We start from the raw sequence: 21,792 nt of genomic DNA on the forward strand, positions 1-21,792 counted from the left end.
CACATTTCACATTGCATGAACAAGATACTATGTCAGCCTTCTTCATGCCGCACCATCATATTCTTAACACTACTTCTTCCAGACTTCTCAGTACAAAATATAGCCAAGGATCTGGTGCTCTTTCCCCTCCAAAGTGTACAGTTGCTTTTTCTCTCTGAATCTGTTGAACTACAAGCTACCAAGGAAAGGGGTGATCTCAGCCTCCTTCTGTACGCCTTATCACATGGTCCCATTACATGGCACCAGCACTTGTGATCAACTGACCACAAAACAAGATCAAGTTGGTTTAGGGAGACTGACTGGAAGATAATTAAGCCTACTACTATATGTGTATGGCAGTTAGGCACTAGATCAGCTAATCTTTAACACAGCACTATATACAAAGTCAGCAGCATGGTCTTTTTCCAGAATTTATTATCCACAGCTGTTTTAGCCCTCAGCCTTTCACTAGCTGGGATTCTAAACATGTTTGTAAATTATATGTTTATAATGTACAGACTTGCATAGCATGTAACATCCAGTTAAAGATATACTCCTCACCGGAAATTGTCAAACAATGATAAAGAAAGTGGAGGGAGTCTTACATTTTGTTGAAGGAAAGGGTTGTTGATTGAACAGTTAAGGGCAGGAGACTGCATCTAGTATAAATAATACACATTTATATACCCATGAAAAGGAAGCACTCTTTAGCGAAATTGAGAGGGTGCCCACTGTTTCATACATTAGGAGAAAACAGAAGGCAGCTCAGGATGAAAGATTAAATTGGTCTAGAAATAAAAGAGGAGAATGACTTAGCTTTTTAAAATACTACACAAGGAGAAAAGGTATACAGGAAGTTCAAAATCCTGAGATTCTCCTTAAAGAACCTTCGCATTTAACTTTTGTGCAGGTTGGTCATGTATAATTTTTATTTTATTGCTTTACCTCTATCTTTTATAAACATCTGCAGCTGTGATGTCTGTTGTGGATGCTATGAACAAATGCTTACAGGTGCATTTCACTTTAAACTGGCTTAAATTATGTGTGATTTAGGGTAACTGGTTAACGACATGACATTTGTCAACCAAGGATGTGACAAATCTAAAAACCAACACTCTGGGACATCTTCCCAAGAATCATCGCTTCCCATCATATTCTCCGCTGTATCCAAAAGGAAGCAGAGTGAGGTCCTGTGCGCTCCAAAGACCAAGAGGAGAGCTGGCATCACCACAGAGTTTGATGGGGGTCATAAAGTCTTCTAGTGTCTATTGGTGATACTGAAGGCTCTCTGGATTGGAGCAAGACTTTGGGATACATGCTTAAATTTTAAGCTCCCTTTTAAACTATATACTATTTTTAAAATTGCTTCAGAAGTACTTTGATGAGTTCTGCAGTAATTGGCCAGCTCAGGCCCTCAATGTGCCAGGAGTTGAATTTACAGGAATAGGCAACAACTATCTAGTTCTGCAAAACCTGTCACTAAGGAATTTCCAGCAATTAGCAGCTTGGATGATGAGGAAACTACGTTGCAAAAGCTTTCTACAGGAGAGAAACATTTTAAAGGTAATTAGAATATGCTTATTTGTATTAGTATTCTATAATGTTCTACAGAAAACCAGGATACAAATAACATTTCATTTGTTCTTCATAAGTGTGTTATTTTTACATTTTCTTACCTACGCAGGCTACGTAATACCTAAACAGCACCTACTTGGGCAGTACTTTTAAACATTTCAATGCAGAGATTCACTTTCAATCTTTTACTATAATAAAAAACATAGGCTTTCTCATTAGGAATTTTTCACGTAGGTTTTTGAAGTAGAAACCTTTTTTGTTTTTTGAATGTTTATCGCGTGGTTAAGGTTAAGAAAAACTTAAGAAGCTCCTTTTTACCTTGCATCATACATTTTAAATCTGCCATTTAATTCAGATTGGTGGCCATGGCATATATTTGTGAAGCAACAACATGAAGTAAAATATGAAAATGGGTAGAAGGCTTGTGGAGTGCTGCATTAACCTTGTTGCAGGTGTTATGATAGTCACTTTCTTTACTGGTATTTTCCCTTCTCTATCAATGGCTTAAGCCATCTATCAGAGGACTTTTTCTTCAAACTATTTTTGATGCCTTTCTTCCATTTCAGATATTGTAACAGTGGGATACAGTGTACTCAACCTTTAAGCAAGATAACATTCATATCAGATTTTGGAACTGAGTTTCTTTTGCCAGTGGGTCGGCAAAAGCTTTGCTTGCCTTCGAATCAGTTAAAGCAGCTCAAGAAGATTGGGCTTCCTGACTGTTGATCACAGAATTAAGTATCTGCCAAGACAAAACCTACACTTACCTGCCACTAGAGCATCCTTAGGCCACAGGCTGAACCAATCTATAGTGCATCCAGAAATGAGAGCAGGGAACTTCAAGGCCCTATTTCGGAACTTTTCACCTACTGGTGAAAAGCAAAGTACCACATGAAGGTTCTGATGGACTCTGGTCATGAAGTAGTCATACAGACCCTCATTGGTTGGAGGTCTACGTGGATGTTCCTTTTTTAAGGCAGGTATGAGGTCACTAGTGATCTCATCTATTTCGTCCCGTGCAAATAAGTTTGAGACCTTTGAGAAAAAAGAGGATTTTTTTTTCATGCTTTAGGAGACAATCTAAAATAGAGTATAGAGCATAGGGTTGATTTAATACATAGTATTTCAGGAAGGAGCATGCATTTCAGATGCTAAAGTTATTAGGACCCACACCACTATTTTAAACCTGAATTTTTACTGGAGTGACTCCATTAATCACACTGAAATCTAACTTGCTGTAAAAATAGGCAATCCACTCTCCCACATGAAAAACATCCATGTACAGCAAGATTATTCTCTTCTTTTAATATTCTAACGACTAGTAGAAATGACTCTGAAACACAAGCCTTATTATTAAAAAAAAAAAAAAAAAGACAAATAATAAAAGCCATCCATTCTGGACACAAATTTACCATACAAAAACTGATAGATTAAAATCTCATTAATGATCAAACAGATAATTTTGTCAAACTTAAGATAACATTCACTAAATTTCACACTTCTTTTTTTAAGCTATTATCATGTTCCTGGTAGTTTGTCAACACATTTAAAAGGATCTGATTTAGACAATTTCTTTGTATGGAATGATGATGCTCATTATAAATTTTAAAGTAGCTTTGTCACAGTCCATAACATAGTACAATGGATTATTTCTATTTTTAATAATACTCTAATGATGCAGAAGTACTTGAGTTTTAGCTTGTGAAAGTATGCCGCTTGATATGTAAAAGAATGTTGAGATGAATTCAGTTATTTTGCTAACTAAGTATAAAGTTAAAAAGCAGAAAAACTATCATGAGCAAGCATCCTACCTCTCCTGATGATAAAATGTTATTCAGGTATTCCAAGAAAGACTCATCTTTGATCTCATTGTCTGTAAAAAGAAAACAGATGCCCTTCCCTTGCTGTCCTGCTATTCTGTACAAGAGTTTCAGATCTTCCATCAGGTTTGAAGTGTTGTATGACCTACAAAAAGGACACTCCTATTAATATTCATGCCTTTTAAAAAATGGCTTCTGGTTTAAAGCAAACAGAACAAGCAAACTTAAGTAGCAAGCAATGTCTTGGAATTTAAAGCAAAAGGGTGCAGACTATCCAGGATTTTTTATTTAGATTAGCTAGAGAGACATAGCTCATTTCAAAGTCTCCTATTAAACACCTAATCCCTTCTTCTTCTTCCTGCTCTCTTTTTCCCTTTCACATCAACCAAAAAAAAAATCCCAAAGCTGAAGTCTTATCATGCTCGTTATCTCTCTTTTGCTAGAAAATGAGCAAAGACAGACAGAGGCTGTCTCAGGATTTTGTCACGTGCTGGGGACAATGAAATCAGGTACATTAGACTTTATTGACTAACTGAGGCACTCAAGGCAGTTGGCTCTTTTGGCAAAAGTCATCAGTAATGATAGCATTCATAGTATCAAGAAAAGGAAGGAGAGTGCAGCAAACAAAAAATTTATTAGGCAAGGTTACAAGGCAAGATCTCTATGGGTTGGTAAAGGAGTGCAATAAAAACAGAAGTTTCTAGGATGCTCATTAAGAATTAAAACAAAGAAGCTGTAGTATGCAACTCTAGTAAGAGTTTCTAATGTAACCATAATGATCTCATGCATGACCTGAAAAATCAGAAATTGCACAATAGTTCCTCTTCACTAGGGAGGAGCTCAGGAAATAAACACTTAGGTTTTTTCTTTTTTGTTCTTGATGATTTAGAAGAGAATTTTTTGCATTTCAACATAGATATCAAAGTCAACAAGATAAGGTTCCATAAGTATACGGTAAATAAAACACTGCAATGGTAAAGACATCACTAAAAGCAGAAATGGACACACAGAGAAGACAAAAATATTTACTGTCTTTTTATTTCTGTTGGGAAAAAAAAAAAGGTTGATGGGAAGAGATGTTCAGTTAATTCTCAAAAATTTAACAGAAATACTGACGGGGAAAAAAGTCTTTAAATTAGACACAGTAAGTCAGCAATATGACTGTCATCTGTTTTGATGCATTAAATGAAACCATTTAAAACCCAATAATTACTATCTTTGAGAATTCACAGGTGAATAGGAGAAATTGGATTAATAAAGGGCACATGATAGTATCACAGTAGTGAGTAGTCACATTTTTCCCAGAGGTATCTGGGGACAAAGTAATAGATCTTTCTGCTTATAAACTAGATCTTTCCATTTTACATTTCTTAGTCAAGAAAGCACGGAGTTTAATCGTAAAATAGTTTCAATAGTCTCAATTCCTCCTTGACGATGTAATGAGACTAAAGAAAAAATAGCAGCTGTATCTCCTTTTGACATAACTGTACCAATCAACATTCTGATAAAGCGAAATACAATTTTCTTAACATCACCTCCAGTTGATACAACCTCAAGGTCAACACTTGCAAGGTCCAACGAGGCTATCTGACTGTATTCTTATTTTTACTTACTAAATTTACAAGTAACATCAAAATGGCAGTAGATACTATCCTTTGGATGACAAGTCTTTTGAAGGTCCAAATGGGTTGTATCAACCAAATCAGACAGCTACACTTGCTTGTTGACCCCCTTGAAGAATTCCAAATAGTTTGTAAGGCAGGATTAAATTTCATTAGAAACTTTGTTGAGTGTTTCCCAAAATCATATTTATTCAGATGTTCACTCAGTCTATTCTCCATAATAGTTTATTTTAATTGACCTAGTGCAGACATCAGGCTTACAGGTCTGAAATGTAAAGGTTCACCAGATCTTCTCTGGGCACTTTCTTTTTTTTTTTCCATGAGCACAACATTTGCCACCTTACAAGCCTCAGGTCCCAAGGCAACTTTAGTGGAAGGCAGCACACCACTTTATTAATTCAACTATTTCACCCTTTAGGACTTCATAATACTTTTTGTATGATATCTGGTAATTTGTTACTGCTTGTTTTGTCAACTGTATAGTAAACTCTCCTAAAGTCATATCTATTTCAGATAGACCCTCTGATGAGATCCTCATCAAGAAGCATTCCCACATGGGAATCTACAACTTCTTCTGCAGCAAACACAGCTGCAAAAGAAAAAAATATCATTTAGCTTTTACTATTACATCACCTTATTTGAGTGCTGCCAATATTCCCTGATCATTAACTGGTCCTATAGACACTTTGAGAGGCACAAAAATATTTGAAGAAAAAAATTATAATTTATTATTACTTTTATGAGTTATTTCAATTTCAAAAGAAAATATATTGGGTTAAACAATATAAAGTAAGGTAATTTATACTTGGAAAGGACTGTCAAAATACTGACAAATACACAAAAACTACCAAATTAATTATTACAAGATAAATTCAGAAAAGTACTGTGGATAGAGACCGTGGGCAAATACTTTCCAGGTAACTTTACCCAGCCAAAATTCTTCCTCACTCTCTGAAACAACTTACTGCATATGAAATAGCTTACTACTCCATCCTTATAGAAGGTAAAAGCTCAGATTCACTATAGAAAATCAAGTAGTTTGAGTAAGTCTCTAAGGATTTTCACGTGTTTCCATTCTAGGCATCAGTGCTCAGCCCACATTGTTCTTTCTCCCACTGCACAGAGTGGGAATCAGTGCTTTAGTTATGGGAAGAGTTCAAACACAAAGGACTTTTCTACTTAAATTTCGGTTAATGCTCACCTTGTTAACATGATCTGGAATGTATCATAGCCAGCTATGAATGACGCCAATCTTGTTAAGCTCTGCTTTCCTGAACCACCAACTCCAACTAAAAGAGCATTTCCACAAGGAGTGCGAATCACTCGAGAAATCTGTATAACAACACAGCCTTTTATTGCTAAAATGTTTAGAAGTTACATGCCCCAAAAATATTACACTAATGTGGTAATAAAATTATCTTAGAAGTACAAAACAAATGGAATTTTTAAGTTCAAATTCACAGATTCTTTGTAACTATTAATACATTTTAAAAACATTTGCGCTTTCCAATATTTTCTGTAAATCTTCCAATACTATAGCAAGCACTTGATTCCATCCCTGTGAACTTCCAATTATCAGTAAATTTCATCTCCCCTTTCCAAAAAGCACAAGTAAATCTCAACTGTTACGATCACAGTATGACAGATTAATTAAAAACTGGGAGGGAAATTTCCCCCCTATTACACCTTCACGGCAACTTAAGTATGCCTCATCTCTCCAGGTCCCCTTCATAGTGCTCAGAAAGACAAGTTCTCCCAGGACTATTAAATTCATGGGAAACAGACCCCAGAATACTCCACAATAAGTGGCCTTTATAATGAACCTTCTTAAGCCTTTAATTTACTTGGTTATAAAAATGCACCAGATCCATGCAAATATTTGGTCGCAGTGAAAAATCTCCCAGACAGATCTCCCTTTCTTTCCCATTTTACTATTTATCTTTTAAAGCAAAAGGCAGTAGTTCCAAATTTCCTTTCCATTCCAGGACAGCACAACGTGAATGACGATACTCTGTCCAATACAGAACAAGAAAATTTTCAGCACTGTGAACTACATGCAGCAACTATTCCATTGCCCAAAGCCGAAAAACAATGCCAACAATTCTGGAAACGGGTTAGCTGATGCTGAGAAAATATGCCTTCGGACACAGGAGGGGAAACTTACTCCATGCCCAGCAGTTGCCCATGGGCAGATCCTTGTAGCACACAGACGAGCCTGCATGCATTTCTGGAAGAGCATGGAGCCACCTACCTCTCAAAAGCAAGATACTACCAAGTGGCTAGCTAGCAGCCAAGCTCCGTTGTGCAATCGCTGGTACACAGTGCGGGCTCCTGTTCTCTTTATAATCTCAGTTTCTCTCTCTGCCTCTGGACTTTTATCATGCTAATAAGTGGTCTGGACCACCTATTTACTTGTATTTCCTTTAATACAATTTTTCCAAAATTTAAAGCTATTAAAAACAGGCATGTTAATTTCCTGGGGGTTTAAAATCATGTACTTTAAATACTGAGCACGGTGTACTTGTTATTTTTCATAGCTAAATGTTTTACAAGCAAAGATAAAATCAAGTGTTATGGTTTACTCTAAGCATACTTAGTTTTTAACCTGAGGAAGAAACACAGTTTTGCACCCCACCCCCATAAAACTGTGCTGATCATTTTGATTGTGGCTACAAGATCATGCAGAGGCACACAAACACAAATCAGAAGCTTTGTTCTCTGGTTAGCATATATCCTCAGCCTTAATTCATTCAAGGGATGTTACCTTAGCTCAGATTAAACACTACCTTCACTGTGCTTATCTGGCTTTCTCCTGGAAGCTGCCTCAAGTCTAGCAAAGGCATACAGCTCAGACGCACACAGCTGCAAATGCTGCTTTCAAGAATATGGGATCACAGAAGCACTATCCATTTTATCCAAGTGAAGGTTAAGATATCATTTCAGAGTCTACCAACTAGCTACCCAGGGAAGAGATTCCTTAAGGTAGGTGGCTTTGTAAGACTGGCAAAATAGGATTTTGTCTAGATTCTGCATTTATATAGATTTTGACAAGAAATAAACCTGAAATTCAGTAGTGAGTATGATGATCACTTAACAATTTTCCTAAAGATTTCCGTAACAGATCATCATCCATTTCGCAGGGAAGACCTTAAGACAAAGTGTCCACATTTGTGAATTGACAAGAATCCACCACAAAATTTTGAAAACTGTAGGTACTATACGTTTGCTAACCATAATTCAATTTAAATCATTTACATACTTACTATAACATTTTTTAGGCTAGTGCAATCCAATATTGCATGACCCTTCTACAGTTCTTAATAATTTATGAGAGGAAATAAAGATAACCTCCCTGTGCAACTTAGAAATGATGTTTTTTTAGTTTAACAAAGAAGCTTCCCCCTCGCAGGAAGCCTATTCTGTGCAAACAATCCTACCAAGCCAAGCTGTGCTAAGAATTATGGTCAACTCCACTCTATATTCAAAGGAATTTTAAAAGAAATGATCATACTGTGTATCTACAAAGGATTTATTCCTACATTTATTCCTACTCAGCTCTGCCTACACCTTCATCAGCAACCAATTATGTCCAAATCTGAATTTCATTTCACTCATTCCAAAGACAGGAAGGGCTCTCAGAAGAATTAATAAGAAGAAAGGTCAAGAAAGAGTCACAGTACTAAGGACCATGATCTTACTCATGGTTATATGTAAAAGAATAGGCCCATTTAGTGAATTTTCAGAAAAGCTAAATTTTAATACCTGGTCAGAGGGTAAAAAACAGAATATTTGTTAGAAAAAATGACTTGCTTCAATTTTAAAGGTAATGTAACTCAATTTGTGCATTCCTCCATTCATTCGTAGACATAACCAAATTCATACCTGCTCAGAAAAATGAGGGAAATAACAACAGCAATAACAAACGGCAACCCAGTAAGACCCTACCTTGACTAAATGAATCATAGCATCTTCAAAGAAAACCATGTCCATTCCAGTACCACGGACTTTCTCATTGTATGCTTCTAAAAACATATTTAAACGATCCCGTAGCTGATGAAAGGAGTGAACTGGCTCATAGATTTTGGGCATATCTGAATCAACTCCCTCTGATTTTCCACCTAGAACAAAAAGCAAGTAACAAAACCTTAGCCGCTTAAATGACTGAAGAAGACACAATACGGCGATAAGTAAGCGACAGAAATTAAAAGTCTAATTAACCACCCAGAGCTGGTTTTACTTATTATACATAATACTACATATTAGACGTTCACATTAGAGTGCTGCTTGTATACTGCCTACAAGGAGCATAAAGTTCAACTACTTAATTCTTCAAAGCAAAACCAACAGAAATTAAGGAGCCTGCTTTCTCTACTTCCGAGACTTGGACAGTAAAAAAATGAAATCAGTTAACTTAGATGCTGAAAGCAAAGGTAGCACCAGACAAGAAGGGTAAATAATATTGTGGTTAAAAATGCATATAATCACTTTTGTAAAAGGAAAAACATTTTAAACTGATAAAATCATTACAGTAGTGAAAAAAACATTACTACTAAGGTGAATAATTGCCAGGCACAAAATGTAAATATACTGTAAAAGGGCATGTATTTGTTTCAGCAAGGTATCTAAAAAATACCAGAAATGGTCAACTCTTCCTCACCCAAAGAAAAGGAGGAAATAGTGCTGCTGTCTCATCTTTCCATTCATAGGCATTAATCATATTTAAAGGCAACATGTCTTTCATTAATAAAAACTGTTATTCAAAGCAAGCAAATGGGAAACCTTTATTGGAGGAAGGTTGGACACCACTTCCAGTTCCCCAAGAAAATGAGAGCTGAACACAATAGAGCTGTGCTAATATTTACATACACCTAGCTCCATTGATTTCAAAATTTCATGCTCTGTATGTTGCAGGATATGTTCTTCCACTTACTATAGATCAGTCATCAATAAGAACCAGTTTTCCTAAGCCTTCCCTTAATAGCCAAAGAAATATAATCTTCATAGTATTTTTTAAAAAAGCTGGAGGAAATTGAAACCAGTGAATTAAGTATTTCCTTAACACTTAGCAATGCATTGGAAGGTGGGGGAAAGGGTAGAAAAGGGAAGAGTAAAGCAATCAACAGTTGCTAGCTAGGATGGTATCTGTGACTCTCTTCTCATCTGATTTTTTTCTCCATTCGCTTCTGGCATACTTTATTTTTTGCTTTTACAGATTAGCAGAGGTCTAATAGCCTTGCAGCCTCCAAGATAAATATATGTGTATATTTTGCTAAATCTTAAGACATATGTTAAGAAAATTGTCTTTTACCACAGAACAAAACCCCTCAAAATAAATGGAAAATTAATTCTGATGCAGGTATCCTTTGTATTGCCTGAGGTCATTGGAATTTCAATGAAAATTTCTGAGAAGCAGCAGGATTTCAGGATTCTTCAGCTGTATATTGTTTCTCTGTAAACAGTCCTTTTGATCAAATCCAGTCAAATTAACTGAGTTCTTATTTAACCTGAAAAAATAGTGGTTACACAAAAGGACTATTCCAGGTGGAAATAAGTTTCTTAAAAGCTGAATGAGGCATTTAAACAACTACTGGCAAGAAACTAATAAAAAATACAGCAGGGAGTTAAATCGTATGGATGTTTTCACAATTTTCCACCATTTAATAGAATTATGTCAGCTTGATTCTGTTCCTGCAGTTTTATTATTACTGTCAAAAGACAGCACAATCAAGTATTAAGCTTGAGAGAGGGCAGACATTTAAATTATTTACAGAAGCAGCTGGTATAATATATTATTTTGAACCTTTCTCTACTCCCTTGCTCTAGAATCACAAGTAGTAAATATCAATGCCAAAACCAATTGATAAAAAGCATCTTTGAACAGTCTGGGGATATCAGGAACACTAACCATTTCTGTAAAGCTATGCTCTAAAAGCTGCTGTTCCGGCTACTTTATCTCAAGTCTCTGCTATCAGGGAGAAATATGTTGTGACAGTACAAGCCAAAGAGATACAGGACATATATGTCATTGCATCACTACACTGAGCATAGAGTTATTTCAAATTGATACCAGATGTATTTTGTTTATCCATTTAAGAACTCACAACTCCAGCTCCAGTTCCTGTTCTCATAAGTCATCATGATGCAGTAAGACTATTTACCTTAAAGGGACAATTAAAACAAAAGAACAGCTGTTACTCTTTGCACACAGAGCCAAAACAGGCAGGAGTTCTCAAGGCTCTGCCAAAATATTGAGGACCAAACACACCCTTTCAAAATGGGGTCTCCTACTCTGCAGATGCATTTAGATGAAGTTTCCTGCTAAAAAGCCTATTATTAGGGAGGCACATTTAAATGGTCACCAGGAAGCAAGTTATTTTCAGAAATATATGCTTCTTATTGCACTTATTTTTCACTTAAACATAATGATTTCTAGTGTGGATTCAAATTTTCACATTAAAGATTACTCTTTGCTTTATTACTTCCACTATCCATCATTACAATGATAGGGACACAGATAATTGAACCCCAAACGGTTTAATAATGATCTTCACTAAAAACCCAAACAACTGTCTTGTTCCTTTTGTTTTGATACAACTAAGAAATGCTCCCAGGTTATTCAGCCAGTTCAGGAACACAGCATTTTGATTTGAAAGATACAATGACATCCTTATAAGCCCTGTGGATAATTCAAGAGGTTTTACCTTATTCAGGAGATTTTGCAATAATATTCATTCAATACAAAATGAATAAATATCATGTGTCTTTCCTAGAAAACACTGGATAAGTCCAGAACCAGTAATCTTCTATCAGGTTTCTAAAGGACGGTAGCTATAGTGCTATATTATATCCAGTACTGCAACCCCACCTCAGTTATTCCTACTACCCTTCCTTCATCATTTTAAAATAACAGGCTCATGCCCTTCGTTTGTCAGTTTTGTCAGTCTAGTACATTGATGGAAACAGAAGCAAGGCTCTACTATTTAGAAGACCTGGATACAAATAAGGACTTAAAATCCCACAAATATAAGGGTGTGCCTCAGCCAGTGACTTCGATTCTGTCCAAAGTCACTGGCAGGACAGCCATCCTTGAAGCATGGCCATATTATGCATTTGTAGGACATCCTTACATTAGCATCTATTTTATCATATCTTCATCACTATTCTTGCTGTCTCCATGGTTATCAGAGTCCATCATTACCAGTTCTTTCAGGTGCATCCCTTAAGAAGTCAACAAAGAATGCAGCAGGATCCAGCAAAGTTTTTTTTTCTCCAAATTCCTCCTCAACAAGTTTTGCCAAAGCCATGTCAAACCAGTTTACATCTTCTGAGGTTGTGAAACGGTCAGCAATAACACACTTACATTCATGCTTCCACAGTTTTATCAGCACCTATTAAAACAACAACAACAAAAAAAATTCAACCAGATTAGGTTTGAAATAAAGCTATACCAAAGATTCATGCTTTTAAAATATTTAAAAATCATATGAAGAGTAGAAAAGAAACAGTGGCATTTCTGTTTTTAGTCAGGAGAAATACCCTGGATGGTCACTTTGGCCAATAGCACTTTAAACTTACATTCAGTTAACTGTGCAAGAAGCCTTAATCTGGCATTCCAAACTGTAGTCTATTTACCTAATTAAGATTTTATTTCCCCACTTCTAAGATCGGATCCATATACATAGTAACACAAGTGGATGCATGGAAAAAACACTTATGTAACTGGTCACTCTAAATGGAAGGTAGGTGAAAATAATATCATCATGGCATGAATCATTTCATGCCAAAATACAGATATTCTGTCACTCCCATTTACATAGCCCAAGTTAGTTAAAGAAAAAATGTTAAAGTGCTCATATTATTCCTTCTCCAAATTCAATACATCTTTGAAGTCCTTCCATTTGGTTAGAAATTGGGGAAAGGAAGTCCACAAGGTTCTTAATCCTAGCAGCACTGGTTTTAATCCTAGACAGGGTTACTACACAGTTGTAGAAAAAATTCCAAATACTTCTTGAAGACTTCTTCTCTGAGCCTGCAGTGCTTTGTAGAAGTGAGCCATACTATGTGAATTCTCAGAACTAATATGTAAATTTATTCTATGAGAGTTTGAACAACCTTTTGTTTTATTTCAAAATTACTAATTGAGAATATATATATTAAATCATCTTAGTGCTTTTTAGTTTCAGAAATTAAAATCAATTCTAAAATTTAAATTGTAGATGTAGGGAAGTACACTAAACCTGAAGTGCTTATGTAACACAAATGTACTACAAATTACCATACACAGTGCTTTCTTGTTTCCGTGCTCAAAACACTAAGTGGCTTTTCCTTAAAATAATTAAAAGAGGAATGATGCATAAAGTATTGAGATTTTCTGCAACAAAGGTGGATTAGAATTAGAATGTACTATGACTTATTTCCTCTTTCTTTCAAACTATAAACCAGAAATCAGCTGTTAGACTATTATTAGGCCATGACTGAAAGCCTGAAAACACTGGCTGGAGAGGGGAGATATTTTTTAAACAAAGTACGTGCATTTTCTTTGGGCTAAATTACATTTCATTGCTTTTCACAATTTTCCTTGCTCCCTGCTTTTGAACAAACTACCATTCATCAGTAGTAATGTCAGCAGATAAAAATTAAACACTTTTCTGTCAAAAGAACTAGTCTGCATTAAAGTTACAAAACAAATTTCTCATTGCATTAGGCACTGCAAAAGCTGAAAAAAACGTTGTCCTTGCCTCAAAAAAGCTTAAAGTCTTTTTCAGTCAAATAAGGATCCTTTTCTAATGAATACTCAAATGCCCAAGTTAGATTCTCCATCCTTTTGCTGCACTAGTCATACACTAATTAGAACAAGGCCACTGATGTGCAACACTTACGTTTGGTTCATTGATCACTTCTGAGGTAGATTTCAGCATTCCTTGCCAAATCCTTGAGAGATCTCGAAGGTTGAAGACATAATGGAACTTGGCTGGCATGGGCAACATTTTTATTTTGGTACTTTGCCATAGTCTGCGTGTCAGCGGCACTAGCTTGGCTACTGTCTTTCTCAAATCTTCTGAAAAGCCCCGCTCTCTACAATAATGTCCTTCTCCTATTACACCTGGGAGTAAGAAAACCACCAAATGAAAGATTTTCTAAAACATGTTCGCACAACTGCAAGAGCGACAATCTCTTCTAGTTTCTCTTTTCTTTTTTTTCTTTTAATTCCCAAAACCTTTTTTAATATTTTGAAAGGGCTTCCCAATCTTGTTATTCAAATCTTGATTCTACTGGTCCCACACCCTTCTGCCGCTAACCCACTAGATATTTAACTCCTCATCAATGGGCAGTTAAGAATGTTCTTAGTCTACCAAAGCAGCTACCAAAGCATTGGAAACTGAATCACTCCTTAGAGAACAACGTGATCCTGTATTTTGTGAAAGCCTCATCATTAGTCATTTTGTGAAAACCTCGTCACCAGTAGCAGCTTAGCCCTTAGCAGCTCTCCAGCACTGTCAGAAAAACTAGGAATGCCTTCATGCCATACCTCCTAACTCTCAGCATACCAAGAGTCTCTGAGAAGTAGCTGTGTCCAAAACATTATTGATGCAGTAAAAATTGATCAATCAAAAATGATTGATGAAGATGCAGGTGGGGAGTGATTACTGTAAGAACATGTACTGGTAGGCAAATTAGAAGGGAATTAAGTCTCAGTTTTAACCATAACACATAAATAGAGGGATAAAGAAAAATCAACTACTATTTTCAAAAACAGGATGAATACAAAGTTAATTTCCCTTTACCAAAAATTTTGTCAATGGAAGAATTGGAAGGTAAAGTACAGTTGAACACAGAAAATTGTCTCTTGAGTCTCTGTGGAATGTCACTGCGACCTCCCCCAGGGTGAATCATGGCAGCCAAAAACTGAATGTCCACAATGTTGGTAAATTCACCAGGCTTTTCCAGATTATACAGTCCATTCTGTTCCATCAGCTGTCTAACTATCTCGTTGGTGACCTGTAAAATAATCAAATAGTGTTTAACAGAATAATACACACACAACTAGAAGAAATGTAAAACATGCATACGTATTTGAAAGACCTAGTATACAATATTTTACCTTTTTCTCTCAAAAAATCTACTTTTTTGTTTTAGGAGAAAAATGTTCTGCCAGAAATAAGCATAGCTGATTGTCCTTTTCCTTTGGTAATATCTATGGGAGAAAACTCTGGGGAAGAGAGGAATCCCTAGCTTAGAATTAAGCCTCCATATCTCAATTCAATCTCACTTCAATGCTATATGATTCCCGGCACTGTTGTATGGGAAACACTTCTTCTTTACATAAAATTTCCAGTTTGTTCTGAACATACACAAACTGATATATCTTCACATGCTGCATCTGCTACCAAATATTTTGATGAAATATCTGTGTGTAACAATCACATAGTTTCTCGTGTTGCAAATGTAGGATTATTTCCATACAAAAGAATGCAAGATGTCTTAGCCATAAGTGCTTCGCTTTTCTGTTTGACCCAAGCAGTTGAAAATATCTAATAAACAGTGCATTCTAAGAGTATACTTATCTAGTAATTCAAACATTATTTTACTTTCCAGTGCAATATACTCTTGTGAACCATTTTGCCAAAGTAGATAATGATTCTTTCCATTTTTTCCTAATGCAGAAAGCTCAGTTCCCACCTCTCTCAAAATTTGTAATATTTTTTTTAAATATTGCCTACACAGTCAGTTTGCTATCACAATTTGCATGCCAAAAGGTTTTTGTTTTTCCTTTCAAGTAAAAAAATAAACAAAAAACGAGTGCTAGTAAAAAACATAGTTAAAATTTTACAGGCATGTTTTTGAGGAGTATCCTAAATGCTTTTTTAGTCAGTATATTTATTTTAATTAAGCTCATGACAATATAAAACAGGATGAGCTTCTTAAAAAGACTGTTTAAAAAGTAAGGTCTACATATCTAATTTACCCCCGACTGCCTGGCTGAGAAGAGAAGCCAGTTTTACTGTGCAAAACGGAAAGAAATAAAAGATCTTTTGCCCCCTTTTATCCTCTTTTACCAACTAACCTGATCTCCCCATTTATTTATTATGGGCATATTCACATCATCAATGAAGACTGTCATCTTTTTGCCTGCAGGTGGACCATACGTTGTGCCCATGCGTTTGTCCACATAACTTTCTATTGTACGCTGTTAAAAGCAATTATTAGCAAAGTTAGAAAGATTGCAATTACAAAAGTTATCCCTCCATTTATGCACAATGCAGTCACTTAAACATATCAATCAAGAAACATATAATAAAGTTTTGTTACACAGAATTTTACTAAGAAACTTTCAGATAACGCACCTGCTGGAGACAATTGCGCTAGTTCAACTAAAATGTCTGAAATCTTGAGCTATACAATATTAAGCTGGTATTAGATATACTGAAGACTCAATGTAGACAATCACTCCCCAGAGTTTTAGAATTTTGAAACCTCTCAAACTTTTATCTTTCTGTTTTTGTATTTATCAGCAAAATTGCAGATTACTTGCAATAACAGATAAAAAACAAAAAAGACCACCGCTCTTCTTTGAGGATTTTTCTTTTGTGAATTTTCTTTGCAGATCTTCTTAGCCTTAGGATAGTACTTTACCATATAACTAATATGCTTGTTTGACATTAATGTGAAAAATTAATAATTCATCAAGCTTAATTTTTGTATGAACAAAAGCTAAAGTGCACTGTGAGACAGCCTCTCACTTTCTGCGATATTACTGAGAAATTTAAAGTGTATTTATCATCTGCATATATATCTATATTCTGCTAATTTCTTTTACAATCCATGTAGCTGAAATTACTATTGCATCCACATTGGGAGTTAAAGACAGAAGTACTCATCTTTTAGGCAAAGAAGAGAGGTGGAGGGAAGGGGGGAGAGAAGGGAGAAAAGGAGAGGGAAGAGAATGGAATTGGGGAGAAGAGGGAGGGGGGAGAGGAGCGAGGGTGAAAGACTGACACTACCTTTTAATTATATAGCCCAGTCTACAGAGGAAAAAACATAAAGAAAGATTAGACCAAAATTACATGTTCGGATACCAGACACATTAACAGTTTCTATAATGCTATTTATCCAGATTACAGACAGTGCACTGAGTTTATAGACAGCATTTCTGACTATAACACTTTTAGTTACAGTACAGATGCGTTGCTTAGGCCTGGTATACCTAGCTATATTAAAAATATCTCCCATACATAACACCAGCAGCTTTAAAGAATCTTGAAATAATTGAAAGTGGCTCAGTAGAAATTTGGACAGGCAGTACAGTTCAAAATTTAAATATTCATGGTTCTATTTAAAGTAGCTGCATGTGTTACTTTTTAATGTGTAATTTAATAAATTATACATTGCAGACAGTACACGCTTCATGGCAGACTGTTGTGAGTAGCACTTATTTTACATATGGGTTTTAGTGAAATCTGAGGGAATTCACTGACAGCTCTACACAGTTAGTGAGAACTGATACATCTGATATAAAAAGATTAAGTATGATGAAGCAAATAATATACACGGGTAATAGTCCCAGAACAGGTCAATAAATACCCAAAGGACTTGAAGGAGACATGGTTTACATAAGTCTTATAAACCATACATTAGGACACTTGGTCCATTAAACCCTTCTTTTTCCTTCTACGCTCATCTGCAATTAAGTAAACCACTTCCAGTAGCATGCTTCTGGCAGATCTCTGAATCCAGTCGTGTTGTTTTAGAAACTGAATAATCACTATACCTGGAAAATTAATGGGGTAGTTGCAGATGAAAAATTCAAACTCTTAGTCACGTGGCTTTCAGGGTTGTATTTTGACATAAAGCCTTTGATGATAACAGTTTTTGCAGTTCCTTGCTCACCAATTAGTAGGACTGCCTAGGCAAAAACAACAGCAAAATAAGATGACATACGAAAGCTGTGTATATGGGCAAAGCCTCATAAATCCCACTTACCTTTTAAGGAGATATGAACCTAAAAAGTTTATGTAAAATAAATTCTCAACAAGAGATGGGGGGAGGGCACAAAAAGCTGGAAGCAAGGAGTATTTGAGAGTTCAAAGTGTATTTACATGAATGTTGTCGCTGAAGTCATCATTATAGTTTTACAGCACAAAAATGAAGTTCTTTCTTTTCAATGATGTTATATTTTACTTCTAATTCAATAATTTTATCATGCACTTAGTCAGTATAAGTTTTTATGTGAAATATAGAAAAAGTACCTTGCCCTGTTTTGCAATGGTTTCTATAAGGAAATCTGTTCTCACGTTGTCAACATTCGGCACAAGAATGGAGCCATACTCTGGAGTGCTGCTACTAGGGTATACATACTCTTCAACACGTGTATTCCAGTGCATCCATTTGCCTAATAAGAAAGAAAAGAACTTAATGTTTTCTAAATACAAGGCATCTTCACGTATCTTGTTCTCCATCAAGTTGACTTAACTGTCAGACCCTCTGTCCCATCCATAATAATCCCACTCTATAAATTCAGAAAAAGATTATCTAAGAGACTTACTCCTCTTACACCCCTGAGAGAAGCAATATGGCTCACTGTTCCAATTGTTTCCTAAAACCATGACAAGAGCAGCAAGATTTTACAGCTTGTCTATTTTTGTTCATTTGACAATTCATTGACACAAAGTCCATGTAGCTTTCTGTAGCCATTTATCCATGTTCTGATTTCTCAGAGGAAACAGGGAAAAGCTTTATCCAAACCAACAGTAAAGTGAAATTGTGAAACAAAATATGCCAGCAGACAGAAGAGGAGGTAAGCTACACAAAACTGCTTTTGTATTAGTTCTTTAAAAGATACACAATTTTAAAATAACTTCTAAGTTTTACCTCACAGCACCCAGCTGGGTTACTAACCGTCAGATGCCACATAATAATCAAACACGGTATCTTCACTGCCTTCGGGAATACAGGGAAGATCAAGCTTTCTTGTTGCATGATTTCGAAGCCAGAGCTCCATCTTGCATCTGTCTTCCAGCTCTAGTAATGCTCCTACACTCCACATAAGGGAGAAGATGTACAGCCTTTCCAAGTAATTTGGAGTCAATTCCCCTCCGTGCTCCTGAAGGATTAAGTTAAGTTTTTATTTTCAATAGCCTGACATTACTAGGGAAAATTCTGTTTGACAATCACTAGTGACACTGGGTAAGAAGTTTTTAGTTTAAATTTACTGAAGTCTTAGGTGGTGTCAAGTCCTACATTCTTGCCCACCACTGAACAAATAAAAGTGAACACACACATATTAACTTGTTTGCAGCTGATACTGCCTAAGCCAAATCCAGGTAACAATTCCCCATGGAAAGAAACAAAATGGTCCAGGAAGCTAAGCTCACAGAACAGGCAATGATGAACTCCAGAAAAGCTGAGAACAAAGTTCAGCTGAGATAAGTGCCGAGATGATATTTCTTACTGAGATGCATTTCTTATTCATTTAGGGGTGTTCTCATTTGTTTAATGTATGTTCCATTTGATGGACAGTAGTAACTATGATAGTTGAGCAGGCAGAAAGTGAAGGCAAAAGCAGCAGTGCAGAAGGAAACTACTACTTGGGAAAGTGAACCAACATGGCATCTACTTCATTATCTATTATAAAAGAGAGTGTAAGAAACAATGACAACATTAAGTCTTTTGCATATCTTTGATTTTGATCTGGTAAGTAATGAAGAACAGCCATGCTTTTGAACACACATTCTGTGAAGAATAGACTGAATCAATATCAAGCAGACCACAAAACAGAGAAAGCTGCCATGAAAACGTCACTTTTAATCACCCATTAACAGCATTTAATCAGTTTAAATTCCATCTTATAAGCTGATAACAATGCATCCAAAAAAAATTGAAGGAAAACTGTTGTCTGATACATGCTACATGACAGTTGTTACCACCAAATCAAAATGTGAAAGAGGGTCCATCCTACTATTATTTTCTAAAGAAAAAGAAGGTATTTCCCATTAACTTGCATCTTCATTCGTATTCCAAGACATCAAAGAATCTTCTCTCTTCTCTACATATCTTTGTAACTTACAATTAGTTTAATTAGATTAAACAAATATAAAAAATATGCACTACTTTACCTTAGGTGGGATAAGACCCTGGAGCATATTAATGCTCTGCATGATCACAAAGGCTTCCAGCATCTCAGTCTTGTATTGCAGAGACTGAATGCTGAAGCGATACAAGTCTGGGAACGAAGATGTGTACAACTGACGCAGAATTTCAGCTTCTTGGAAGGAACGCTTTTTCAAAAATCCCTGTTACAAAGCATGGTGAGAAAATGAGTTTAATTACCAATGCAAGCCTCAATAAATTCAGCTCTGTTAATTCAAGTGGCTTGGCAAGCATGGATAATTGATTTCTTTTTTAGGGGCTCAGAAGATCAAACTCTTTACCTAGATAGGGATAACACCTATTCTAGGTTGAGCACAGATACTGAAGGACAAAAGCACTCAAAGTTTTCAGCAGCACAAAAATATTCTTTAAAATACTGTATTTAATCATGACAACTCTTTAAAGGTTTACATCAACTCTGCAAAGAAAGAATATCACAAGTATTGAACACAGGTTTGATTTATTCTGCAAAATGTTAATTTTTGGACTGGACACAGTCCTCAACAACCTGCTGAAGCCAACCCTGCTTTGAACAGAGAAGGCTGGGAGGGTGTGACTAGGTGATCACCAGAGGTCCCTTCCAAACTGAAATATTCTGTGATTCTGTGGAAGGCCTTTTCCACACTTATACCTTCATGGTCTTTGAAACTTATACTGTCCAAAGCAAACAGACTCCTGGGCTGATTACATATATGTAGATACATGAAAAAGCTCCCTAGAAATGTGTTTGTGGAAAACAAAGTGCTGAAGATTAAATGGCAGAACTACTTAAGAACTTCACCAGCAGTTCAGAAAATATTAGGATAAGTAGATAAGCTGGTAAAATGTTGCTGCTTATGAGGAGGCTGATGAGTAATGGATCAAATATCTTTGATCACTTCGCTTGCAAAAGCTGTTTAAGAAGCACATCAGACAGGAACACCAGTCTTACGAAAAGTATTAGATCTATTTCAGTCAATTTGAAAATTGTTTATGACTTGATATGGTATCCCAATAAGCTGCTATATTCAGGTATTTATAAATATAATGACAGAAAAGATAAATATACATGGTATTTTCCTGAGCTAGTCTTACAATTTTCCAATTATTTTTCAAAGTTCTTCTGAAATATCAACCAATATTATGTTTCCTTCAGCATCTGAGGATTAAGAAAGAAAGAAAGAAAATTCCATTTAATTCTGCTATGAAAATAAGTAAATCCACTAGTGAGTAATGCAAGATTAATATCTACTCTGACCTGCTGGAGTATGTAATTTATTGCACTACAAAATAGACTTAAAGGGAGAGTACTGAAAAAGCCATCAAAATATTTATTTTATGAAATAAAAAGAAAAAAATGCCATTGGCTCAAATGATAAGTCACTATGGGTTGCACTTTTATGGCCATTTATTGTGAAGCCAGGGGGGTCGAGATGCATTTTGGAAAGGAGGGAAGCTGGAAGGGCTGTTTGATGGATGAAATGAACCTAATTTGTTTTATGTAATCCCAGAGTGAAAAGCAATGTTTCATGTTTTTCTTCTCACTGTTGTTGCCACCTAAACAAATTTAAACCTGAGGTCATTATGAATTAAGTGAAATTATTTTTGTGCAACACTTATTTCAACACATCTAAATTTAATTGCCATATCATTCCAAAGTAAGGAGGTAA

At 35.8% G+C, this 21,792-nt stretch overlaps 1 protein-coding gene across 1 annotated transcript in view; it reads right to left on the reverse strand.

Annotated features, from left to right (window-relative positions):
* Window positions 1-21,792, reverse strand: part of DNAH5 (dynein axonemal heavy chain 5) — a 163,956-nt gene that overhangs the window by 39,718 nt on the left and 102,446 nt on the right. Inside the window, exons 44-55 of the mRNA XM_064506861.1 lie at window positions 20,110-20,286; window positions 18,893-19,097; window positions 18,244-18,386; window positions 17,766-17,900; window positions 16,062-16,184; window positions 14,782-14,995; window positions 13,876-14,099; window positions 12,195-12,384; window positions 8,942-9,114; window positions 6,198-6,328; window positions 3,366-3,519; window positions 2,322-2,589 (exon numbers count right to left, since the gene is read on the reverse strand). Coding sequence (XP_064362931.1) covers window positions 2,322-2,589; window positions 3,366-3,519; window positions 6,198-6,328; window positions 8,942-9,114; window positions 12,195-12,384; window positions 13,876-14,099; window positions 14,782-14,995; window positions 16,062-16,184; window positions 17,766-17,900; window positions 18,244-18,386; window positions 18,893-19,097; window positions 20,110-20,286 — 2,137 coding nt within the window. The remainder of the gene's footprint in view (window positions 1-2,321; window positions 2,590-3,365; window positions 3,520-6,197; window positions 6,329-8,941; window positions 9,115-12,194; window positions 12,385-13,875; window positions 14,100-14,781; window positions 14,996-16,061; window positions 16,185-17,765; window positions 17,901-18,243; window positions 18,387-18,892; window positions 19,098-20,109; window positions 20,287-21,792) is intronic.

Source organism: Dromaius novaehollandiae, chromosome 2, assembly GCF_036370855.1.
Source record: "Dromaius novaehollandiae isolate bDroNov1 chromosome 2, bDroNov1.hap1, whole genome shotgun sequence".
Taxonomy (NCBI): Eukaryota; Metazoa; Chordata; class Aves; order Casuariiformes; family Dromaiidae; genus Dromaius; species Dromaius novaehollandiae.